At 41.0% G+C, this 25,673-nt stretch overlaps 1 protein-coding gene across 1 annotated transcript in view; it reads left to right on the forward strand.

Moving 5' to 3' along the window:
- The window catches only part of lrpprc (leucine-rich pentatricopeptide repeat containing), a 74,407-nt gene that overhangs the window by 3,018 nt on the left and 45,716 nt on the right, over positions 1-25,673 (forward strand). Inside the window, exons 4-22 of the mRNA XM_042501937.2 lie at positions 1,089-1,210; positions 1,449-1,507; positions 2,129-2,215; positions 2,393-2,519; positions 2,724-2,868; positions 3,012-3,163; positions 3,256-3,361; positions 3,604-3,711; positions 11,447-11,565; positions 11,711-11,801; positions 13,457-13,526; positions 15,816-15,843; positions 16,736-16,793; positions 17,853-17,959; positions 19,452-19,529; positions 19,730-19,795; positions 21,091-21,204; positions 21,317-21,447; positions 21,740-21,825. Of these exons, the coding sequence (XP_042357871.2) occupies positions 1,089-1,210; positions 1,449-1,507; positions 2,129-2,215; positions 2,393-2,519; positions 2,724-2,868; positions 3,012-3,163; positions 3,256-3,361; positions 3,604-3,711; positions 11,447-11,565; positions 11,711-11,801; positions 13,457-13,526; positions 15,816-15,843; positions 16,736-16,793; positions 17,853-17,959; positions 19,452-19,529; positions 19,730-19,795; positions 21,091-21,204; positions 21,317-21,447; positions 21,740-21,825 (1,854 nt within the window). The remainder of the gene's footprint in view (positions 1-1,088; positions 1,211-1,448; positions 1,508-2,128; positions 2,216-2,392; positions 2,520-2,723; positions 2,869-3,011; positions 3,164-3,255; positions 3,362-3,603; positions 3,712-11,446; positions 11,566-11,710; positions 11,802-13,456; positions 13,527-15,815; positions 15,844-16,735; positions 16,794-17,852; positions 17,960-19,451; positions 19,530-19,729; positions 19,796-21,090; positions 21,205-21,316; positions 21,448-21,739; positions 21,826-25,673) is intronic.

Here is a 25,673-nt window from a genome sequence, read left to right on the forward strand (position 1 = left end):
ACTGTTGAGCTCATATTATCTGCCCAAGATTGTTCAAAACATGTTGAGCGGTAAGGGATGACACCCTAAATACTTGCAACTTTCTTGTTTTATTCTAGAATATTTGTGTTTTTAATACTGTATACATATTTCCTGTACGTTCTAGTTGTGTTATTGTAGAGAGACTACTGAGAAATAAGTGTGTGCGATTGTTACAACCTTGCTAAGATAACAAAGTTTAAAGACGCCTAAGACTTAACTGCAGTACTCTATTATATAGCTGTTGACTGCTGCTCAACTTCAGGTTTCAAGATTAAATAATTTATTGCCAAATGAACCTTTACAGCAGATCTGGAATTTGCTCCAGTGAGCTCTACAACCAAACATAGTATCACATGGCACCCACAGCAAGGAGTGACTGCCAAAACTACAGTAACAATACAACAAATAAAACAGTGCAATCATCAGAGTCAAAGCATTTAACCACAGTTTCAAATGTTTAAGCTTTTAGAGGTGTTTTTTGTTTGTGTTATTACAGGGTTCCCGTAGACTCTTAAAAAGTCTTAAAAGGCATTAAATTCATTAATCTTAAAAAAGGCCTTAATTGGTATTAAAATATATTAATTAAATCTTTTAAAATTCTTAAAAATGCTCAGACATGTGAAACTGGATTTTTCAGTATTTTTTTTCTGATATTGTAAAATTTAAAAAATGATAACATCTGTTTGTTTTTTTTTGGTTGCTTATTTTTTTAAACACATAAAAAATGCCAAACTCCTTATACATGAACATCACCAAAAAGTAATGTTTTAAGTTGCAATAAATATTTTGGCAATTGATGTGAGTTATGAGTGGCATTATAAAAGTCTAATATCTAACTTGCCTTAAGCTGTAGGAACCCTGTATTAGGCTGAGACTGAACTGGAGAAAGTTACACTAAAAGCTGCTGTATGAAGTGCATCATTCTCATGTATTCAAGCTACAAATACAAGGTTCAAGAGAATTTCCAGCAGCTTTGTAAAATATATAAATCATAATGATTTTGTCACTGTGTGCTGTGGTTTCTTTAGTTTTGTTGATGTTATGCATTGGCACATTGTCGTCCGCAGGTGCACAGTATGATGTTAGTCACTACAACGCCTTGCTGAAGGTTTACCTGCAGAATGAATTCAAGTTCTCTCCTACTGACTTTCTGGCCAAGATGGAAGCAGCAAATATCCTGCCCAACAGAGTAAGCACTGCACTGTGGGGTACAGTGATGGCAGAAAAAACACCTGGTTAGATTTCTGTGTGCCTTAATCAATTAACCAAGCACTGCCAATGGAACAGAAATAGTCATTCAAATGAAGAATTTGTTTAATATGCAGTGTATTGTTTTTGATTATGCATATTAATTATTTACATCCCTTCTTAAAAATGGTACCTCACCTTAAAGCTTTGTTTGATGTCCCTTTTATTGCTGTGCACAGGTTACCTACCAGAGACTCATCGCAGCCTATTGCCAAAATGGGGATATCGAGGGAGCCAGGTCAGCAAACTTTGTGTTCTGCTCATGAACCAACCAACAGCTGAGTTCATGCTCTGACGTCTGCAACTTGACAGATGGTTGCAAAACAGCATTGCCCTCAAAAGCTGTCTTTTGGTCAAGCTTGGTTACAGATCCAAAATCTACTATTAGTCTTTTTGAATCAATTTTTAGGTTAAAACTTGTATTTGAGGTGTCTGCTAGAACATGTTTACATGCTTTAATGGTCATGAAGTACAGATTTTCCTGCAGGAATGTGATTCGAAATCAGTGAGCAATTAAAAACATAGCAACCAAGTTAACATGCTCCCCTGGCATTAGCATGATATAGCTTCATATAGCACTGTAGGCTACATAGTATAAATCCTTGCAGGAACAGATGACCATATAAAGATATCCAGCACACTATGACATCATTCTGTAGCCAGAGTAGAAAAAAATGGAAATGGAGAGCTCAGAACAGTAGAAAGTCTTCGGTTTTTGCTCTCAGGGATTATTTTTACATACATTTACCCCATTATTTGAGACTTTACCCACATTTAATATGAACATCCCTCTTTATAACACTATATGTAAAATGCAAAATGCAGAAAAGCATAATAGGTCCCTTCTTCACTTTCTCAGCACCATATTGGGCTTCATGAAGAGCAAAGATTTACCCATCACCGAGGCCGTGTTCAGCTCCCTGGTGACAGGTCATGCTCGTGCAGGGTGAGTGTCACTGCTTTACAACACTCTTATAGCTTACAATATATGCTTGTATTGAAATTTTAAATTTAAGAATTTCCTAATCATTATTTTTTGCAAGGTAGAAAATATGTGGGAGCTTTTCTGAGTTGTGGTGTTTAAATAACAATTTTAAACCAGCTCTCATCTCTCACTGTGCAGGGACATCGAGAGTGCTAAGAACATCCTGACTGTGATGCGAGGAGCAGGAATTGAACCCGGTGCTGACACTTATGTGTCACTGCTTAACGCCTACGCTGAGAAGGGAGACCTTGAGAGTCTAAAACAGGTCTGTGGTCATTCAGGTTGTTGTTAAGGCGATACTAATGCCCAATTTTCATACATTTTATACATATATTTTATATCTAATAAATGGTTGCCTATCTAACAAATTGTCCTCTCCATATCTCCTTCATTTTTTCTCTTCTCCCTGCTTTCCTTGTTCTCTTCATCCTTTCTGTCTCCATCCTCTGTCTCTCTCTTTCTCTGTCAGATTTTGGAGGAAGCAGAGAGTACAGACTGCAGTCTGATGGACAGGGACATCATGCAGATCATCTACTCTCTTGCCAAGACCGGACACCAGCAGCATGTCCCAGTGATGATCGAATGCTTGAAGTATGAGAGGGGTTATATTCCAGGTAAACACACACCTCACTGATTTCCACTTCACTGTCATCTTCAGCAGTAATGTTATTAAAGTGACTTCTAACTTATCACCTGTACTTGCAATCATCAGTGTTTACAGTGTTATGAGGCTCAGTGTTTGTCGTTGTTCCTCTAGATGCTATGAACCTGGGCCTGAGCCTCATCACCCAGGGCAAGGAGGACACAGCGTTTCAAATCCTGAAGACTTTTCCCTCTCTGCAGTCTGAAAACAGCGACAGCGCCAACATGGGCAACTTTTTCCTCAGACACTGTGTCAACATGGAGACGGTACATCCATCACCCCCTGAACCTTTTTACAGTGGATGTTGAATATTAATTTAAATTTTTAAATGTATTTTTTATTTCTTTGTGCACTATAGTCAGTGGAAAAGATCCATGGATATTGCAAAGAGCTGCAGGAGTCAAACCTGCACACTTCGGCACTCAGCTTTACTCTGGCCTGTGCTCTGGAGGCCAAGAACACTGGTACAGCTCACACTCTCATTTACTCGCATTTAGAGAGACTGTCTCATCCACTTGCATACATCAATTGATTTCCCTACACCCACACTGATCTATTTGCATTTGGTGAATTGTGATTATAAAGAAATTAACCACATAAAAGATATTTAGATGCAAATTATGTAAAGTTATTTTCCGGATGGGAAACTGAAAAGACATTTAGCTGAATAATATATAAACATTTTTTGTTTACATTTTTTTCGCAGGTATGTCTTTAGAGCTGATGAAGAAAATGAAGGAGCAGGACTTTCCTGTAAGACCTCACTACTTTTGGCCCCTCTTTGTCCAGCACTTGAAAGAAAACAACACACATGGTACGCGCACACACACACACACACACACACACACACACACACACACACACACACACACACACACACACACAGAGCTTTTGATTTTCAACTTTGATTCTGTAGCTTCATTACAGGGGTGAATTTTATATTTGCAGTTTCTTTTGTTTGTTGAATAGCTATGAATTTTAGCTTTTCCTTTTGATTAATTACTTAACAATATTGATTACACTGAAGCTTTGCCTGTTTTGTATAAAGTTCACTCTGCATCATATTTGAGTATTGCCCCAAATCTCGAAAGAAAATTCACTTGTTTGCTTGATTTAATAAAAACCAAGCCAAACTACTGTTCAGGTTTTGAATAAATGTCTTCATATATACCTGGACCTTATTTTCCCATGTTTTTGAGTCTACATGACTAATGGAAACAACAGTCTGGTGGGTTTTGCAAAAGTGATTTCATGGATGTTTCTGGATAAACAAAAAGGATCTTACTCTTCGACAAAAAAGTCTATCTCTGTGTATCTCTGTGTTGCCAGATACTTAAAATATTGATATGAGGATATCAGTGTCAAATCAAGTACTTGCGGTGAGAGGTGAACATGCCTCTAGTGGTTACATTGCAGGCGTTGACAGTTTTCAAAAATTATGCAGTTAGGCACAGAAACGGGCGAGAATAGGGTCCAAGAAATACAGATGTTACCTTTCAGCCATCACCTGGAAGGCAGTAGCTTTAGAGAGACCAGTCGTTGAGAAGTGAACATGGTGACTTGTGTTGAGAAGCTTGTAGTCGGACCCTAAAGCCACTCCAGCCTCATGTGAGCAATCGCATGTATATGTGAGAATCTAATGGATTGCTAAAAAAGAAAAAAAAATGTGCCCACCAGCTTTTTGTACGTCCAGTCTGACATGGAGAGCATGATATGCTCAGTTTATGAGCATGTATGTGTGTTATTTCTGTGGTGTAAAGGGGATTATGACTTCCTCAGTCCTCTGTACCAGAAAGAGCTTTTAAAGGAGCGTTTCGCTCAAATATTAATGCCCTACAGAGTGGTCCAACTGGGAAAGATTTCACTGGGCTGGGGCAGTCAAGGGCAAAGATGTCCGATCCCTGCGTGAGCGAGTTAGAGCAGGAAGAGATGAAACGACATACGTGCACACTTCCTCACAAACGCAAGCGCATGCTGGTCTCTCTGGAGAGCTCTAGGAATAGATCGCAAAACATAATGACAGCCACTTTGGACAGATGAGCCAAAAAGAAACTCAGACTTTCAGAAAGTGTGCTCAGTTTTTATTCCTTGTCCTGATCTTCCAATTCTGGCCTCTTGTAGCCCCTCAGTGCACAGCTACAGGACATGTTTTTACCAATTAATGTTTTGACTTTTTTTTTCTTTTACTGAATGAAACTCCAGGCTGAAGAAATGTATAGAGTACAGTGAAGATAATATTTACTCAAAAACTGGTGTCTCGCCAAAAAAAAACAATTGTCCATCATCTATGAAAAGATGGAATTTTCAACATTAAACCTGGTAGTATGGCATTTATTGCACACACTGACTCTATATTAAAGCTAAGCTGACTGTATCAACTGTGTAGAAGCTGCTGAAAGTGGTGCACACTAGTGTGTGAGGATGGTTGGTCCAGTGAACTTTGCCTCTTGGCAGGGGGCACCTGAGTCTTCTTTACTGCATTTATACTAACCACCTTTACTTGTTGGTGGACTCTAGGGGGCTCAGTAGCCTGAAGCACATGCAGACACACAAACATGGATGCACATACAGGCCTGAGGCTGAGGGGCCAGAGGTCATTTTGCTCCAGTGGCTGTTCTCCAAGACTTTATCAAACCAAACTTGTTCTTTAGCTCAATTCTTCCCCCAAGTGTTCCTCTTCCTCCTCCTCCTCCCCCTTCTCCTCTATTTCCATTGCCTATGAGTTTTAATGAAAAACAATATTTTCTAGTATTATTAAGTCTCGACCCATGTTAAATTGACAGGACCAAAGCATCAGCATTAAATCACACAAACTGAAGAGCATTTATGTAAAATTGGCTGATATAACAAGATTAAATTACAGGGAAAATGTATGCTGTCATTTTGTATAGCTGTTTTTAAAAAATTCTGCAAAGGACTGAGATATTTTTTTTTCTGCAGTTCATCAACATAACAGTAATGCACATAATCCCAGGTTCCCATGGGTCATTGAAATCCTTGACAGTTTATGAATTTGAGACGAAATGAGTCTTTGGAAATAGACAAAAGGCTGTTCTTTTCTGCTGAGCCTTCAGCCTGTGTCACACTCATACTCTTTCCCACCAACATGGCAGCTAATTTTGGACCGTTCTCACCATTTAAATCAAAAATGAATTAATCGCAAATACTTTCTAAAATTCAACGATTAACAGCAGTTTAAAAAAAAAAATGGTTGACAGCCCATATAAAAACAAGTATGCTAACAGGACAAAAGTTAATCCACCGTTTTGTTACCACTGCTGTTGTGCATTTTGCAATGCCCTCATTTGGTGACATATCCTTGATTAAATTTTTCCCCTTAAAGCTGGTAGAAACATGGGCTGGTTTGCTAGATAGCACCGAGGTTCTAGGACTTGTGAACCAAACTAGTTTTAGAGCCCGAGCTAATTTGGTGGAAAAGGGGGTATCTGTGGGAATCTGGTATCAATGTCTTAAGTTTGTCTTCTCTATCTGCCATTTACTGCAGTATAATGGCTCAGCATGTGCAGTTACAGTATTAAGTGGAATATTTCTGTTCCCAATTTCTGTCTTTGCAGAAGGATATTTTCTTTCTCTTGTTTTTTTCGGCGATGTGCTTGTGCTTGAAATCATCTCAGTGACAAATGGTCGGCATTTGGAGACTTGTCAGAATTCACAACTCATGATGAACGTACCCTGTCAAACGCACTCAGCGGCGGCTTGGCTTTTAAGTGCTTTATATATGCTGAGCTCTGGCTCTCTCTTTGGGGTTTTTTAGAGCGATTAATAAATGATGTATTTTTCCCCTGTCAGCTAATTGACAGCATTTGAGCTGGCAGGGAGGAGAAACTGGTTTGACCACTGTGGTGACGGTGCAGATTGACTTCAGTGTGTGGTCCAGACAGATTCTCAGTTTGGATGGTGAAATGCCTCAGCGCCTTGCTTGGCAGCACGAAGAAGAGGACTAGACATGAGCTTAAACATGCACAACCGCGTACATGTAGACTAGACACACACTTTTACTTAAATTTCCCAATTGACTGCACAGTCTCAAAGCCACACAAACACATCAGACTGCATCCATTTAGTATCGCAGTGTGGAAAAAAGGATGGAAGGAAGGAAAGTGGAGAAACATCTCTTTTTCTAACACACTGCTGGCTCATTTCCGATGGTGTTAGCCTTAACCCTCATGAATGATGCAGCCTTTCATTTTTTTCCCCTCTCTCTCTCTCTCTCTCCCTATTGCGCTCTCTGACACACTCACTGGCTGCAGGAGGTGTGTGTGTGTCCACATTTGTGAGAAAGAGAAGGGTGGGGGCTTTCGGGGGGCAGTGCAGGTGATGTGACTGATGAGGAGTGACTTGATTTCATGTAAATGCAAGCGCTCTGAGGGAATTCACTTTGGATTACGCGCCCCAGTGTGCACGGCCCATGAAATATTAAGCGCCGTGTCACTTTTTGTCCACAGGTGTCACTAGCGGGCAGAGAGGCCAGAGCTGTAGAGTTGAGAGGAGAGCAACGGGGGAGGAAGAAGGGGGGGAAAAATCCCCTTTGCATTTTGATGAGGTGTGGATTTGGCGGGTTTAGCGGAAGCATATGCTGGGCCATACTTCCCACCTGCCGCCAGCTAGTCACTGCTTGTCAGCCCTGGCGACGCAGCGCGCTCTTATCACTTCTGACATGGCGGAGTAAGGAAAAGAGGAAGGGAGAGGGAGGGCAAAGTGCAGAGGAAGGGAGTGTTTCTGGTTATGTGTTTTAGGTGATGAGAGATGTAAAAGCTCCCTTGTTTAGTCCACTTTTATTCCTGGCCTCCACCCACACCTTACTCTGTTTATATGACCTCATCTTCAACCCTTTCACTCTTTCTTTAATGCGGCTCTGTCAAGTAGAGTGGGCTGCGTTCATGAAGCACTGCCACGGCAATCTGTAATGTAGTTCTCCGTGAACTCTATTTCAGCCTCAGCCGAGTTAATTGGTGGGATGAGAGCCAAAGAAATTAAGCAAGGATGAAATTTCAGCTTTTCTTGCCTCAAAATATACAGATTTTCTTGCACTCTCTTCTGTCTCCAAACAACAACCCGTCAACGCCTCTCAGAAAACAAAGTCTACCTTTCGAGAGTCATAGACGCGGAGAGCTGGCGAGACAGATGGTGTTGGAGAAGAAAGAAAAGGAGAAGTGACAGGTACTCATGTCCAAGGACGGGAGGAAATGACAGCGACCGGTTCACTCCACTCCTCTTTTCCTCTCGTTTCTCCGTCCTCACTTCTCGTCTGTGACAGTTAACCTGAAGACATGAATCTGATGATGATATCTTGTGACCACTGCCATGCTTAACTCACTACTTTGATACTTCTTGCCCTGGATGGTATGTCAGGCTTTATGCTGACCAACCTGAGGAGGCCTCTACTCTTCTCAATTCTCCTCTGTGTTGAATCTTTATTTAAATTGTTAAGACAGGGGAGAAGGCAAAAAGGGTTTCTGACATGTGCGGATTATAGAGTGAAAAGAAAAAAGACCTAAAGGGAGAAGGGAGCAAATGACACTATAATATCACATATTATTTTGTGTAGTATGTTCACTGTTTTTTTAATTATTCTCAACTTTTTTGGTGTAGTCGACAACTTCATATTTTATGTCTATGGAGACGTTTTACAGCATGGACAGTGTCTCATACTTCACATAGCAGTCATGGGAAGATGCTGAGGTAATTTTAAAGAAACCAGATTGCGGCAATTTGACTCCGAAATCTTACCTTTTCTCTTCATGGTCATAAATATTAAGACCACCAAAGGCATCTCAGAAGCAAAGGAGGCATGATGTGTAACACAACAGCATTGCGCTCTGGTGTAACATATAACATACACATCAGCAGCTCTTTATAAACAACAGCAGGCATAACATGGCAATAACAATCATTTACCGTCTCTGATATATTTCGGACGATCTCGCCCTTTGCTTGGAGGGCAAGAAGCTCCGGACCTCATTGCTCTCCAAATTTTCCAGCTGCTGTTCTTATTTGAGTTAGCTGCTAACTGTCATCAGCTGCTTTTTTAAATCTTTTGGCAGTGGGTTGCACGCATAACACGTTGTCAAAACATCCTGCCCATGGTCCCATCCTGTTGGCTGTCCCTTTTATGTAGACCTTAATTTGGCGCCTTTAGTACCTCCACTGCCCCTGACTTAAAGGCCGTAAGCCTGTAAATAATGGGAGCGACAACTGAGCGAAAAGCAGCCTGTGGTTCAAAGGGTTAAAAGCTCTTTGTCACAGACTTGACTTGACAAAAAAGTCATGCTTGTAGGACAACAGAAAAGTGCTGATGATCATGAAAGCTCACATGCGGAAGCCGGAAAGCACGAGAGAGCGAGAAGGCCAGCTCATGCATTTATACCTCCAGCTCTTCATTCACTTGTTTTCTGTCTGTCTGGCTCACCGTGAAATTGATTATGGATTATTCAGGAGGAAAGCAGGAGCTCCCTCTTTTCTTTCATAAAAAAAGCCTGGATGAAAGCGATTAGGGGGTAAGAATGGACGTGCGGACGACAGAACGGATGGATCCTCCATTGAGAAGAAGAGAAAGATTGCCTGTTTACTTTTTCTCTTTTTCTTGAAAGCAGGGTAGATGGATAGTGAGATGGGTGGATGAATGAGTGATACGGATGGAGGAGAAGGCTGGATGGATGGATGGAGTGGTGCAGGTAGTCGTACCTGGGGTAATGCAGCCCTAGCCGCAGGTTTTAATGGCGTATAAAAGCCCGGGACTCATATTTTATTTAGTTAAAGAGAGAGACTGCCAGGTGAACATATGTCCCAAGAGGCTGCAGAAACACGGAGCGGTATATATATGTGTGTGTGTGTGTTTTAGAACCTGAGTGGAGGGTAAATACACACAACATCTTGAGGTGTGTCAACTCAAGGAAGCACTTTATGGTAGTTTGCTGAAGTCCGCTTGGGAACAAGGTGGATCGGTACATTGGATGTGGTCATATGTAGCATATAGATGCACCTAAAACTGCATAGCAACACACACTGAGAATGAACACACACGGGGACTCATTGAGGCCAGTGTCCTTTGTGGGCACGCTTCCAGACAAATGCAAAGTGCTGCACTCCCTCCTCCACATGTGCACACCAACACACTTGCGGGTGTTTTGAGAGTGCATGTGTGCCTGTTCCATATGCATGTGGCTGTTTTGGCCTCCTTCCCTGGGGCAGGACCTCAGGGCTCTGCTGGAGAGCAGGGTGATGGTGTAGGAGTCCACTTCTGGCCGAGTGCATGTTTATGTACACGTATCCTCCAGTTCAAGGTGGAGAGGGAAGAAGCCATTAGCATTTTGTCGATGGTATGTGTGTCTGTGTGTGGTGACTTACCTGAAGGGGTGAAAGAAAGTGTGTGCCAGCTCATTTCCAAGACTCATATTTAAAAAGTGCCTACACAGCTCCAGGCCTGTACATAAGAGTGAGTGGAGGAAAGTGTGCGTTTCGGTAAAAGTGCATTATGCGATTGGCTTAAAACAGCCAAACAAAAAAGTTTTAAAAGTCTTAACCTGTTGTTTTCTTGCATTAGGTGCATATAAGAAACTTGTCTCTCACTTGAATGTTTTTTTATTTTGACTATTAATCCAAATATTCTTAATTAATCTGTCACCACACAGATACCAACTTATTCTGCTCGCATTCTCAACGACATATTATTTCATATATATATGAAATAAAATGTTGAAACAATTTGCCTAATCAGATCATAAGATTATATAACATTAATGTTGTTGCTTTGCATTTTTCGCTGTGTGATGGAGTATTGGAAATATTTTCATTACTCAGTTACATTTTTAAAAGGGTAACTCATTCTGTAACCTATTACATTTCAATAGTAACCATCCCAGCACTGAATATTTATCAGTAAATGAGTTGCTTGTCACATCGCATAGGTCATGTGTAGGAAAGTTTCTAGAATTGGAGGATATTCGGGTTTGGACCACTATTGGGGGTTTCGGGCGATCCAGTCCAGACACTTTATAATAAAGAAACTTTTTTTATGTCTTTCAATGTACTCTGACATGTTATTTTCTTTCAAAGTACAAAAAAGTTCTAGTATGAATCATTTTGTTTTTATTGTAAATTAGAAAGTGGTTAGCACCCTATCTCAGGCCAGATTTGGCTTTGTGGGCTGTAGGTTGAGCATCACCAGCGTAAGTTAAAAAGTAAAAATGCCAGACCTGCACTTGTTACAGCCTCTTCCTGTCAGTTTGCAGATTTTTCTTTTATATCATCATAAGAGGAATATTCTTTGAATCGAGGCTGTAAGTTTTAAGAAAACAACTTGAATTCTGGGGACCTTTTCACTATTTTCTGGTATTTTTTAGACTTAAACTGTAATCAGTCAGAGAAATAACTTAATTGCAACACTGATATCAAACTCAGTTTTTTTGTATTGGCTGTTGACACAAATTTCGTTAATAATCTTAAGTACCTCTGTCACTACACAACAAACGGCCAGCTTTGCTTTCAAGGACAAAAAGTTGATATTATTGACTTTGCTTATGTTGTAGGGATAATTGAGGTGGTGAAGGGCATGCAGGAGCTCGAGGTGGGCCTCGATGTCGAGACTTTGTGCAACTACGTCCTCCCTGCCTTCCCCAACATGGAAGCAGTTCAACAGGCCTTCAAGGTAATCTGTATGTCTCTGTGTGTGTGTTTGTGTGTTTGTGTGTGCGTGTGTGCGTGTGTGCGTGCGTGCGTGCGTGCGTGCGTGTGTGTTTATATAGGTCAAGTGTGAATTAAAAGTTTTTGCTCACATATTTGTCTCTATTTAGGATGCAGGCATCTCTTTGGAGGCGGATGGCTTCGTGGCTACAGAGATTCGCTCGATGGCTGTAAGCAACCTGGCCGAACTCTACACTAGATGTAAGCATGTGTACACACACACACACACACACACACACACACACACACACACACACACACACACACACACACACACACACACACACACACACACACAGCAACACATTCCAAAGAAGCTCTACTGCATCTTGGCATCTTGAGCACCCATCATCATAAAAATTGCTGCTTCGCCTGCGGGCTAATTGGACCAGCGTTAACACACACACTCACACTCATACATTTGCCCACTTACTCCTCTGTGCTCATCAGGCCTTTTAAGAGATTAGTCTGTGTGAATATGTAAAGAGCGAGAACGAGAGGCACCTCAACTGGCAGAGGGACGGGATAGAGAAGGCTGTTAAATAATGGATGACTCTTCCTGTTTTCTGTCTTTCATCTCGTTTTAGTCTCAAACATCCGGCACTCGTTTTAACATACGTTGCTCTGTTGCCTCTTTATGTATTTCACATAAAGACAGTTTTTAATATTTTTTAACATTTGACATGTTTTTCCACAGTATGCAGTATTGCCATAAACACAGCACACCCTCAAAAAGCTTCCTTCTACTGATTAATCGAGCAAAAAAATGCCAAACGCAGCTTCTTAAAAATATAATATGTAACTTCTCTACATTAAAATGTCCTAAAATGACTAGATTAGTGTTATGTATTTTGTTGAGTTGTGTACCTGTCACAAATGTTTCCAACAATGTTCAAACCCAGAGAGTTTAAGCCACATTTTTACATCTCAATCTTAAGTTAACAAGCTGAGCAAACTTTAGCGGCACCTCGGCTCCAGCCCGTGCTATTGCAGACAGTGTTGGAGAAACACTGATTTTTACCATGAAACTGCTTTATTCAGTGTTTTTACCAGTTTAAACCACTGGGTCTGTTTGTCTTAGAGAGAAGGAGACCCCTGCAGATTATTCGACCTATTGTTAAAAACATCCTGAACTCCTCCTGTCTTTTGTTCTTGCTTTGATTGAGAGACCCCTACAACAGACATTTACATCTCTTGTGTGAAGAATCTGCTGCTTTTTATGTTTTATGTTACTATGAATTGAACACTTTTGGCTTTTGAGCTTTTGATCATACAAATCAAATAATTTAAAGATGTGATCGTGGGCACTGGAAGTTGGTTACTGGTATCTTTTATTGTTTTTCCATATTTTCTGGATTAAACATTTAATTTATTCATAACATTTTGACTAATGCTTCTCATATCCTTTCTTAAAAATAGTTGTAGTTTATTACAACCCTGGAACTCTTATTTATCTTGTTTGTCTTGAATTTTGGTGTCCTGGACAAAGAAACAGGCGTTGACTCCTAGCTGGGAAAATCAGGATGGGTGACATTAATGACAAACACTACTCTCTGTGTCAGAAGTATCTTTGAGGTGTTTTAGAGCGAGGCATTTGAGCTGCCCAGGAGCCAAAATTAGAAGCTTGAAGTTACTAGTTAGTTGAAGTTGGTACTTAGCAGCCTCTGGAGGGGAATGTATTGACTTAGTGAGTTTGAGTAAAATGTAGGATCTTTTCTTACACTTACATGTTACTAGGTTTCCAACATTATACCCCAGATACAATCGCATTGTAAACCACGTCTATCCATTCACATGAACACACACTGTTTATGTTTTCTCTCATCTCTTATCCTCCCGTCTCCTCTGTTTCTCAGTGTCGGATCCTTCCTGCCCCTCGTTGGACCTCAATCACTTCCGCAGCAGCCTCATCCAAGGCTTCAAACGGTGAGTCAATTAGCCCGTCGCTTGTTTGTGTCTTAATGTGTTCTCCGTCATTTGATATTCCATATTTCTCCATATTTTGCCTCACAACTCCTGACTGGCGTTTTAGGGAGGCCTGTAGCGCTATGGAGGTCACTGCAGCATATGCTACGAGTATGACATGTGCAGCCTATCACACCATCTACAGCGTCTGTGTGTGTCTTTGTGTGTGTGTGTGTGTGTGTGTGTGTGTGTGTGTGTGTGTGTGTGTGTGTGTGTGTGTGTGTGTGTGTGTGTGATGGAGTGTTTTTCCCTGCAGCTGCCCACACACACACACACACACACACACACACACACACACACACACACACACACACACACACACACACACACACACACACACGGCTGCCTCATGCATATGGAGGCAGTCATCCTTCAGCTCTCGCCCCAAAGCACCGTGGGAGATATGTAAATTAGCAGATGCCCACCAATACCCCTCATAACCCAGACCCCGACTCACTCTCTTTTTCTCTCTCTCTCTCTCTCTCACACACACACACACACAATTACACACACAGAGTTAGCCGTAGGACCAGGGTCTGACCCGTGGGCTTTTGTTGAGGGGTGTTTATGAATATTTACAGTTTAACACTACACACTGCACAAAAACACTCTGGCCCCTGAGCAACGCTGGAGGTGAGTCAAAGAGAAAAGTGCTGACTTTGTCTGCAGGGACCAAAGTTATTTCTTCCACTAAAAAAAAAAGCCGAAATGGGCACAGTCAAGCTCAACTTTGAGCTTTAACCTCAGCTTATTCATTCTCTGTTATGTTAACTAACACAATAGATAAAGTGTAGATAATGTTTTTTCTAAGGAAAATAGGGGTAGTAGCAGCAGATGCACGATTGCGGCAATTGAGTTTTAGTTTATTTCAAAACCAAAAGTAAAGTAGATTACCAGATTTTTTTGTGCAGAATTTGGCATGTCTTCTGTGTGTGTGTGTGTGTGTGTGTGTGTGTGTGTGTGTGTGTGTGTGTGTGTGTGTGTGTGTGTGTGTGTTTGTGTGTGCGCGCGCGCGCGTGCGTGCGTGCGTGCATGCATTTCAAAATATATTTAAAGTCATTGTATCCAAGAACAGTTTGTCCGTCTTTTTTGTGGCTCCCTCTCCTCCATTTACTTTGCTCTCATTGCATTAACACACATACACACACCTACACACCCCTCTGACTGTTAGGTTGCCTGACAGGGTCATAATTGGGCTTGTCGCTAGGGGACTCTGTGTGTGTGCGTGCGTGCTTGCATGCATGTGTGTGTGAGTGCGTGTGCGAATGAGCGTCGTGTCATTGCAAAGCGGGACCTGCCCCTGTCAAAGACAAGGTCAGGGGATAATTTAATCATTAAAGACCTCTTCTTCTCTCTTCTCCTCTCATCTCTTGTCTCCCCCTCTCTCCTCCTCTCCACCAACTAGCTGACAACGCCAGAAATGTCACACGTTGTCATCATTTAGTGTGTGTGTGTAATTGTGTGTGTGTGTCTTTTGTGGTTTCCCAGGCTTTTGTACTGCTGTCTTTCCTCTCTTGTACTGCGGGATTGAGAGTGTCAAACTGAAAAATCTGTCGTTCTTACTGGCTGTATTGTATTGTGCTACGCTGTCAGTTCAGGAGCTGTGGCGACATGACACTTTCAGGATTATGGTTACATGATTCAAACCCCATTTGATGTCAAGAAAATGTATCAGCTCATCTAAACTTGTATATCTGACATGCATATAGTGTGATGGGAATTGCATGTTCCAAGTAGGGGAGAATAAAAGGAAAAATTATCTTTTTTAAAAAGGATAAAATTGAGAAAAAAAACTCTTAGTATGTTCTTATAGATTTAAAACAATTTTCACATCCTATTTAAATGAATGAAACACCAGATTAAATTTAAATCCGTAGTTCACCAATAGTTCAAAGTTCACAGACAGTACAAACAATAAGTAGTAAAAAGGGCTTAGATTAGAGACATTTTGCAATATTGTGATTTGACAACTTCATGGGGAAAGAATGGTATGAACATGGAGTTAAGCAGAGTTTGTAGGAGTGTGGAGAAAGACATGGGAGAGAGAGAATACGTGTATGTTTGAGGTGCTGCTCTTAAAGAGATGTATTTTCAGAAATGTCCTTTTTATGGTTTGTAACCTTAAAGCAAAACGTAGCCTCACTTATGAGCAAATTGCACATTAACCCTGACACGATGGGAGTCTTGTTCACACACTGGTGGTGCATGTGGGCTGGGTGTTCATGTCTTGTCCTCTACTGCCCCCTGCAGGTCTTCTGATGTGGAGACCATGGTGAAGGTAAGTGGGAACATGCCCACACTGTGAGTTGTGTGTCTGCGGAGAATAATATACCAATAACACGATTTCTAATTTTGAAAAAAACTTTAGTAGCTTAACAAAATGAAAAAAGCCTACATATAAAAAAGATAACACTTTATCAAAATAATTATTGAAGTTAAAAGCAAATTGCTCTAACTGATTTTTAAAATTATTTATAGTAAAACTTATAGTAAACAAATGCCATTTGCCGCTTTTTATCTAAATCTCCATATGCCACATAAATAATGAGATGTTTAGGGTGAGTTGTCATCTAAATTGAAAATACTTAATTGGTCCCTCAAAGGGCATTTTTGAGCAAGGTGATCTGCAGACATGAAAATGCACAATTAATTTACACACTTAAATTTAAACTACTGCAAAATGTAGTGGGTTAAGGTTAACAGGGTGAGACAAATAGTAAAAAAAGAAATGTTTATGATTGGGTTGCCTATCAGGCAATTTAACCACTAAGTAGGGCTGCACAGTCTATCAAAAATATTATAATATGGCCAAGTGCAATATCCAAATCCCAGGAGCTGGTACTTTTTTTGATAAAGGTAAAATTTGTCACAACTATCATTCTAAAAGGAGAATTGCTGTGCTACAAAATGCCCTGTCCTACAAATCATATTCCAATATAAGGTACAGTTAGGTATAGAACATAGCAAAAAACACAACTTTAATTTTCTTTTTTTTTTCAGGTAAAATGAAATGCAAAAATTCCCAGTAAAGCTGCCATGTGTATCACTATCACAGTTTCTGTCAAAATAGTGGAACAATTATGTTGAAATATGATTCAAAGTAGCTTTTAAAGTACAATCCTTGTCCTACTCTGTATGCGTGTGTTTAATTTATTTATCTGTTTTCCCAGATTACTGAGCTCCTGTACAACGACGAGCGCTTCTCCAGAGACAACTCCAAGCCTTCTGGTAGGAAAGCTTTTCTACAAACTGTTCTCACTGGCAATTGAAGACATTTATATCTGACAGTGTACTTGAATGCAATACTCGTTAGTGGTTTTGTGTAGGTGAGAAAGCTGGAGAAGGGTTTGTGTGTGTTTGTGTTTGTGTTTGTGTTTGTGTGTGTGTGTGTGTGTGTGTGTGTGTCTGTGTCTGTGTCTGTGTCTGTGTCTATGTCTGTGTGTGTGCGCGTGCGCTCATCATCTAATACATATCGGTACAGAAACTTGCAGACTGCAGTCTCTGTCTCAGCTAGCTTCCAACTATAATTCAGATGACAGAAAGTTGCCCCGTGTATGTGTCTGTGTGTGTGTGTCTCTGTGTGTGTCTGTGTTTATGTTCAGTCTCAGTAGCAGGATACTGCTGACTGGCCCACTTCTCGTCATGAAGCCTGTGTGTGTTTATGTCCAGGTGTGTGTGTGTGTCTGAGAGTCAAAGACCTGCTCTCTCTGTTGGAGGAAATAGAGCCTGGCTGCTGACACAGCGCTGAGTAGTTAAAAGTGTGTGTGTGACTACTGAGCAGCATCCCGTCTGGCTGTGTGTGTGGAGCGTTAATGTCGCTCCGTGTCAGTGTGTATGTCACGGAGAGTCTCCAGCGCTGGAAACTGGTGTTTGTGCTGGTGGGAGCGATGGAGACTGTTATCCATGTCACATCCCATTAGACGACATCTGTGTGTGTGTGTGTGTGTGTGTGTGTGTGTGTGTGTGTGTGAGTGTGAGTGAGAGAGAGAGTTGAAGTAGGGGGAAGCTGTCACTGCCAGCCACTGCACATTCACTCACACTCCAGCCCCAAAAGCAGCCTCTGTCAGCAAAAACACAAACACACTCTGCAGAGGTTACAGAAAAATAGTATAAATGTACAAATGGATGCAGTGACTGACACGGTTGCAAATGAAATGTATTCCCTAGACAACTGCTCACTGTGTGTGTGTGTGTGTGTGTGTGTGTGTGTGTGTGTGTGTGTGTGTGTGTGTGTGTGTGTGTGTGTGTGTGTGTGTGTGTGTGTGTGTGTGTTTTCATCCCCAACAGAAACGGTAGCCTACTTCTTATACAATATAATCGACAGCATGACAGGCAGTGAGGTGCAGGCACAGGAGGACAAACTGCAGAAATACTTCAATCAACTGAAGGCTCAGGTACACACACAAACACCTACACGCACACATATCTGAGTGGCCTGTGCCTCTTGTTGCGTCTGGTTTGCTTGGCGGCCCGTGGAAAAGTGGATAAAACTGCATACTACGCACATCTCTCCCACTGCTGGGAGGGCAGAAGTAAACACTGGCAACTAAAACCCTTTTCCACTGCAAAAAAAAACGGCTAACACCAGCTAACATCGGGATTAGTGATGCACGATATTTTCTGTCTCCATCTGCTGGTGGGCCATCACGTAAGAGTATGCATGATATTATGTTAATTCCTCTACAGAAGAGACTTGATGATGAGTAAAATTAGGTGGTAACAACAGTGCATATATTGATATTGGTTATTGGCCAATTTCTTATGCTGACATGTTTTAGTAGGAGCTCTGTGTGTTATCATACAAAAATATGCACTTTCTTGCATACTGGCAATGTGAGAGGACATAGTAAGCAAGTTCACCCACATTTAAAAAGCCCAAATACATGTGCTAATTGTCTCTCCTTCTCTCATTTTTTGTCTTCTCTCTTGCACACTATATCTCTTTTCCCCGAATCTACAATATATTGCTTTACCTTTTTCTCACTTTCCCTCGATTCAGTACTTTAAAACTCCTGTCCTAAATGCAAGATAATGATAATAATAATAATAATAATAATAATAATAATAAAAAGATAAATTGGCAAGAACCCGACCCAATTCAAGGATGAGGGAATAATGAGAAACTACAGCGCAGTCTGGCCTGAACACGGCTGGTTGGGTCGAGCCCAATAGGGCTTGGGCAGAGAATCAGAACTCTAATGCGAGTTTACTTAAAACAAACACATACACCACACATTCATACACTGATATACTATATATCCAGTTCATTCATAACCTTCCCGCTTTAAAGGAGCTTACAGGGTCTGATCTGAGATGATTTGCAGTGTGTAATCACACTTGGATTATTCACAACACACACACATACACACACACACACACACTACATAACACATGACCTCCTCCCCGCGCTCCATTTCTGAAGAGTGAAGGTTTGAGTTGGGACATCCAGACATGTTGTGGAAGATTAAATCATGTTTTACACTTTTGGTCAAAGGTCACGTCTTAACTGGCCGTTTGGAGTTCAGTAAAATGATTTCCCTGTCTAATGTGGAACGTTTTTAGAATTGATAAAAAAGTGTATCTTGTATAGTTTGGGTGTAAAAAAAAAAAAGAAAAGAAAAGAAAAAAAAAGTTGAGTGACTCCACAAAATCAGGCTCCCATTCATCGTCTGTGCAGCAGCTTCAGACTTTATGCTTGATAACATCACATGTTTGAGACTTACCTCTCTGGTAAGTATTGATAAATAGTTCCTAGGCCAAGGAAATGATACGTTAGGATTCTTATTTTGGGTGGTGCTCCTCTTAAACTCTCAACCATTGACCTCTAACAAAACGCAACAGGTTCAGTTCCAGATGCTGATGTCCTCCTTCTTTGTCTCTCTGCAGAACATAATCATTTCAGTAAACATCTACAGAGGCATCAGGAATCTTCTGGAGTCTTACAACATCCCAGAGCTCATCAAGGTAAAGAGCTTGTCTTTTAATGTTCTCATCACATTTTACCAGTTTAGTATTACTTATTATAGAACGTTCAGATCATTCAGTCACTGGCACCAGTAGAGTCAACACAGTCACAAGGATGTCTTTGTGCTACTTTTGTTTTCTGTACGTTTATTATAGTTTGTGTAGATGATAACTGCAAACTGTGTGTCTGTGTGTGTCAGGATGTGGTTGCTTTGCTGGACCCCAAAGACCGACGTGCCACTGGCTTTGTGGCAGCTGCTCCCCGCGTAAGTACGACAGTTTGAAAGGAAGAGTAAAAATTTGAGATGCGATATAATACATTTTTGGTGCATAGCTTCAAGAAGGTTTTTATTGATTTAACTTTGCTTTAACTTCACATTTGAATTTAATTTGCAAAAATTTAGATCTAATCAATCACCACAGTTTGTCTTGTAATTTCCCCAAAGGGTCCTGACTCATTAGGCTGACAGTCAGCAGTTGGGCTGTCAGTGAGCGTGTGTCACCCCCATTTTTGTGGTGCGTCACGCACTGTTAGCACTAGTAGGCCTTTGTCCGCCAATTCAGCCTGTTAAGTTGGCAGTGGAGCTGATACAATAGAAGAGAAATGGAAATCAGGAAACAAACAACTGAAATCAAGAGGGCATTAGATTAAACAAACTTCATGTTTTCAGGATTTCCTACGCGTTCATTGATTTTTGGCTGCCCTCCATGTTTAAACATCTGCCACCACTAATGGATTTGTTGAACTACACCTACCACTTGGTTATCCATTCCCTCACACTCTCGGAGCACAGAACATACTGTTGGCACAGACGGAGTAGCAGGCCCATTGAAAGTGAAACTTCACCGTCTGTTCTTCTAGGTCCAAAAGTTTGCATCTGCTCCTCTTTTCCATTAATGTGATTTGATCAGCCCTGAACTGATCCACAGGTCACTTACCCACCGTGCAAAAAAAAAAAGGAGAGCTTTGCATGTGCTGCATTCACTGACCCTAAAAAACCTCCTACTTTAGAGAGGGGACACAAAGGGAGACCTATGCATTTAAAGGAAAAAAACAAAGTTTGCTGTTGTAAGATTGCTAAGATTGTTTGTCTTTAGCCATTGAGCTCTTTAGCAGAAATGATTTGTCAATATTTGCGTCATTTTTTGCTTGTGACTTACTTCCTCTCATTCAGGTGTACAGTGTACATGCCAGTTTGATGTTGGTTGTAGTCCAATTGAAGAATGTATTTGTCTCTTGACATTTAAAATGTGACTTGATGAAAACGTTTTTGCAGTATGTTCACGTGCAACTTTTGGGCTGGCACACAGGCGAAACATGGCAAAGTCCAAGTTGGCCTTCGTCACTACTAGTTATTTGATTTCAGTTTGATGTGTCTTAGATTTTAAGGTGTGTGTAATGTTGCAGGATAATTTGGATAACTTCAACAGAACTCCTCTGTGGAGATGAGTGTGCATGCATGATATGTATATTTTATCTATTCAAACATCTCATGCACAAGCTTGTGTATGTCTGTATTTGGTTATGTACATTTATTTAACATCTTTTTATCTCCATCAGAGAATTGAGGCTAGTTTGCCCGAACTTGAAAAGAAATTGGCTGACCTGAAAGCAAAGAAGGAACCATTGGGCACTGTTCTCAAACAAGCCATCTATGTTCTCTGCCAGGAGGAGGTAGGATGTGTTTGGATGCCTCAGTGTCACAAAACCTTTTCTCTTTCTTGAAATTAGTTGCTTTGTCTGTTTGTTGTTTTGCTGTTTTCTGAGAGCTTTGTTGTCTGATCAGAACCTGCAGTACGCCCTTGAGCTGAAGCAGCAGCACGAGGAGGAGATGACGCTTGGTGCCTATGCGTACCTCCTCAACCTGTGCTGTCGCCACGACAATGTGGAGGAGGCGCTCAACCTGAAGAGGGAAATGTGAGTGAAACAGGGTACACACTAATATGTGACGCACACATGAGGTAGCGCAGCGACTAGTAGTAGGCCATTAAAGTTTAACTTGAGTGGTATTAGGGGAGACATTAATGCAGGGTCCAGCCGCTCTGTTGACTGGCTAAAACACAGGAAACTCTCCCTTCCTCCCTTGTTTCCTTTTCTTCACTCATCACCTCATCAGAGTCAAGTCCAACAGGAGAGCGTACAATAGATGAGTTGCATTACTGTGAGTGGAATACATTAATTTTGTCTGTCTCACCCTCTCTGTCTTTAGAGATCGTAAGGACTCAGCAGCAGTGTTCGATACTAGTAAATACATCAATCTGATCAAGCTCTTCTCCAAGAACGACAAAGTGGAGGGTAAGTTCCTCTAGGGCTGCAGCTTAAGATTACTTTTCTTATTTTTCTTATTTTTTTAAATTAGTGATTAACCCTATTTAACGTTGGCATATAATTTTCTGCTGCTTGGGGTCTCTCAGTCAAAGCAGTAACAAAAGACTGAGCAATGCAGTCATTACAGTCACTTTTTCCCAGTTTGGATTTCTTTCAGTGTTTACAGTTCAGGAGTTTTTTTTACCGGGAGTTGAATTATACGCAGAGATCTCTCTTTGTGTTCTACTTGCTGCAGAGGGACTGGTAGTCCAGCACCTGTTAATGTGTGCTCAACTCTCATAACTTAAGGTTGACATGTTCTGAAAACTTAAGATCCTGATGTCTGATGACTAAAATTTGTCATCCAGTTAAAATATAGTGTTAAAAATGACCAAGATCGAAAAAGTGTAGCGTAAAAATGTGGCTTAAAACTGCACTAAAGGTTGATTTATGACAGCTTCCGGCAGACCACCCCATACATGAGGCTTGTGCAAGGGGAATATAATGCCACTGACACCCTAAGATGACCAAATGACACAAACTGTGTCCCTGATTGAAATTACAGAGTTTTTTGGGTTTGAATATTGTTTTTGGAGCGTTTGGGATAATGTGAGTACTTAACTGAAAAAATTGAACGTTGGTTTAGTTTTGTATTTAGACATATTAATGCATTAAAATCTACATAGAGTGCGGGTCCTCATCCACAGAGATTTCCATGTTGCACTGCCATGTTTCTAAGGTAGACCGTAACAAACAAACTGAATCCTGGCTCTAGATTCATGTTTTCACGTCAGCCACTGTTGTTCGCTGCCCCTCTGCAACGAGAAGCATCAGAAAACAGTGATTTGTAACGTCAAAATGCAGTGTTTTTTTTACCGAGTTTAATCACCGATTCTGTTTTAAAAAGAAGAGACTTGTGGAAAATTCGACTGCTGGTAAAAATCTCCTGAACAATGAACACCGAAAGAATTTTAACCAGGAGGAGATTCAGCTGGTTGCAATCTTCTCTTCTCACCACTAGACCCAACTAAATCCCCCTAAATTTTCCACACTAAACCTTTAGGTGTCATTAAAAACTTAATCAAAAACCAAAACATTTAACACAACACACATACGTACAACTCTGTGTCAACTAAACCCATGAGCACGTAGTTCCTCACTACTTTTCCACTGACAGTAAAAAAGCCTACAGGTGTGTGTGTGTGTGTGTGTGTGTGTGTGTGTGTGTGTGTGTGTGTGTGTGTGTGTGTGTGTGTGTGTGTGTGTGTGTGTGTGTGTGTGTGTGTGTGTGTGTGTGTGTGTGTGTGTGTGCGGGTGTGTGTGTGTGTGTCACCAACTCTGTCACAATCTGTCTTTCTCCCTCCCTCAAACCACATTAGCCGGCCATTTTCAGAATGCTACGGTGGGTTTCCTTCAGCCCATCGAAGACCCAATTACCATCAGTTTTGTCGCTCTGCTTTTTGCACACAATGACAGGCAAAATGTTTCCCTTGTCGGTCCTCTCCTCTCCTCTCCTCCCCTTCGCTCTCTCTTTCTCCATCTTCATCTGTGTCTCTCTACCTGACCCTCTCTCCCCCGCTCTGTCTCGAAACGTGTCATTCTCTCACCCCCCCACCCCTCGCACACACGTCCGCATCAGTGAGAAATGAGAGAGGGGGAAAATTACAGGACTGTGTGTATTTTTCCAGAATTATTGAAATCCGCCTTGATGCTAATGGCAGATCATGTCCGCCGAAGTGCTTGAGCATTTCTCTCACACACACAAGCACACACACAAACACACACGTTGCACCACGCAAATTTGCATGTGAATTCGAGCAAAAGGCATTTGCTGGGCATGGAGGTTGGTGTGTTCATCTGTGTGTGTGTGTGTTGGGGTGTGTATAGGCAGCGCAAACGCATTTGCCATTAGCCAGAGTGTGCATATGGAGGGGACGCTTGTCAGCCACATTAGCACACATGGCTAACCTTGATGTTAGCCTGTCCCCACCCAGACGCTGGTCCGCCCGGCTCCCAGCACACACCAGGCCCGGCTGAAGATCATGTCTCCTGGCATCTTTCTTTATTTCTCAGCCTCTCTAATGGCTTTGTTGTTTTTGCCCTTGGTTCAAAGCCTCCCACCTCACCAGACAACTTTGTTTTCACCTCACTTCCTTTTGACTTTATCCTTATCTTACCCTCCTTCCACCATTACTCTTTTGCAATTCTTTAAAATTACTTCCTCGATCTTCACATTCGTCCAACGTAGTCCCTCTGTCTAACCTTCCATCTCCTTATTTCTGTTTTTTTCTCCTGAATGATTAGGATGCAGTAACATTACCAACACTGTTGTACAACCTATGGTCTACATGTTAGCCAGAAATTCAAAACAGAGACAAAAATGCACGAGTATACACAACTGCACAGTCAACGTATTTACACAAACACTCTCAAGCATCCACACTTTTATCAAGTTAAACTTCATAATCCAACAACAGAAAATGTTTAGAAAAAAAGTGCAAAACAGTGCATCATAAAAAGTTTCCCTCAAAATCATAATATGTACGTGTTAGTTGCTAATTGCTCTCTCACCAACCCACTGATTACTTCAGGCTTTCCCAAACGAGATGTCGTAACCTGCTCGGTGCATTAGCAAGCAGGCTAATGACGTGCCGCTTCTTTGAAAAACTGCTCTCCCTTTCTCTGTTAAAGTAAAGCTTCTTGCACCGCCAACCTATTTTCCAGCTGTTGCTTAGGCTTGCTCATGGATCAATGAACTCACTTTATATTGTTGTCGCTTGTTGTATATCTGACACAACATATATATACAGTATATATGACATATGACACATTTTTGCGTTCCATCCACCAGAGTTCGCCTGCTTGTTATATGTTGGAATCCCTTTAAATTAACAATTTATCCAAGTCATCGCTGCCATCCATACCAAAGATAATCAATACAATGATTGACTTGTTTCAGTGTTACAGAGAATACTTGCTTTGTTGTTCTACAATTCTACAATTCTACAATTTCATTTAGCAGACGCTTTTATCCAAAGCGACGTACAACACAAGCAAGAATTTAGACTTAAGGAAAAAACCCTTAGTAAGTGCAAAAAGTGCTTCAGGTGTGATTGGTCACAGGTATTGCCGTCTAGTGGCAGAAGAAGTGCCGCACAGCCTCTCTCTTCCCCCCTTTTTTTTTTTTGAAACCAGTAGCGATCTCAGCATCTGAGATTCAACAATCTCAGTATCACTACTTACGATGACAGTCAACATACAACATCACACAACTTTGTCAGTGCTAGATAATCATTAGGTGCTGGGTTTTGGACCTTCTGACTTAATTTACCCCAAAGGGCAAAGCGGAGAAGAGTCAGGTTAAGTGCCTAGGTGTTGTCGGAACAATTGAGTTTTCAATTGTCTCTTAAGTTTTCAATTGTCTCTTATGTCTCTTATGTCTCTTGTAAACTACTTTTGGTCATATGGCAACCATGCGAACAAACATGTAGCTTTGACACCCTTAAAATTAAATTAAGATTTGGGTCATTTGGGAACTGCTAAAATGACATCTATTTAAAAAAAAAAAAATAGAATAAAATCTGCACCTAAAAAAAAAAGCTGGCTGATACAAACAGCATATTATTAGATCACTTTACTGTTTTTCATTTTATTAGTTAGTCAAGTTATTTCATTTTCTGAGCTTACTAAGGGAGAGAATCACCAGAAGCCCCACAATACAATATTATCATGACTCTAAAGCCATGATACAATATTATTGCAATTTTAAATGTGTTGCAAAACGTGGAGTGTTCTTTTAAAAAATACATTACAATTTTTTTAAAAAAAAATGTCCT

The sequence above is a fragment of the Plectropomus leopardus genome, chromosome 13 (assembly GCF_026936395.1).
Source record: "Plectropomus leopardus strain MGB_pleo_1.0 chromosome 13, ASM2693639v1, whole genome shotgun sequence".
NCBI lineage: Eukaryota > Metazoa > Chordata > Actinopteri > Perciformes > Serranidae > Plectropomus > Plectropomus leopardus.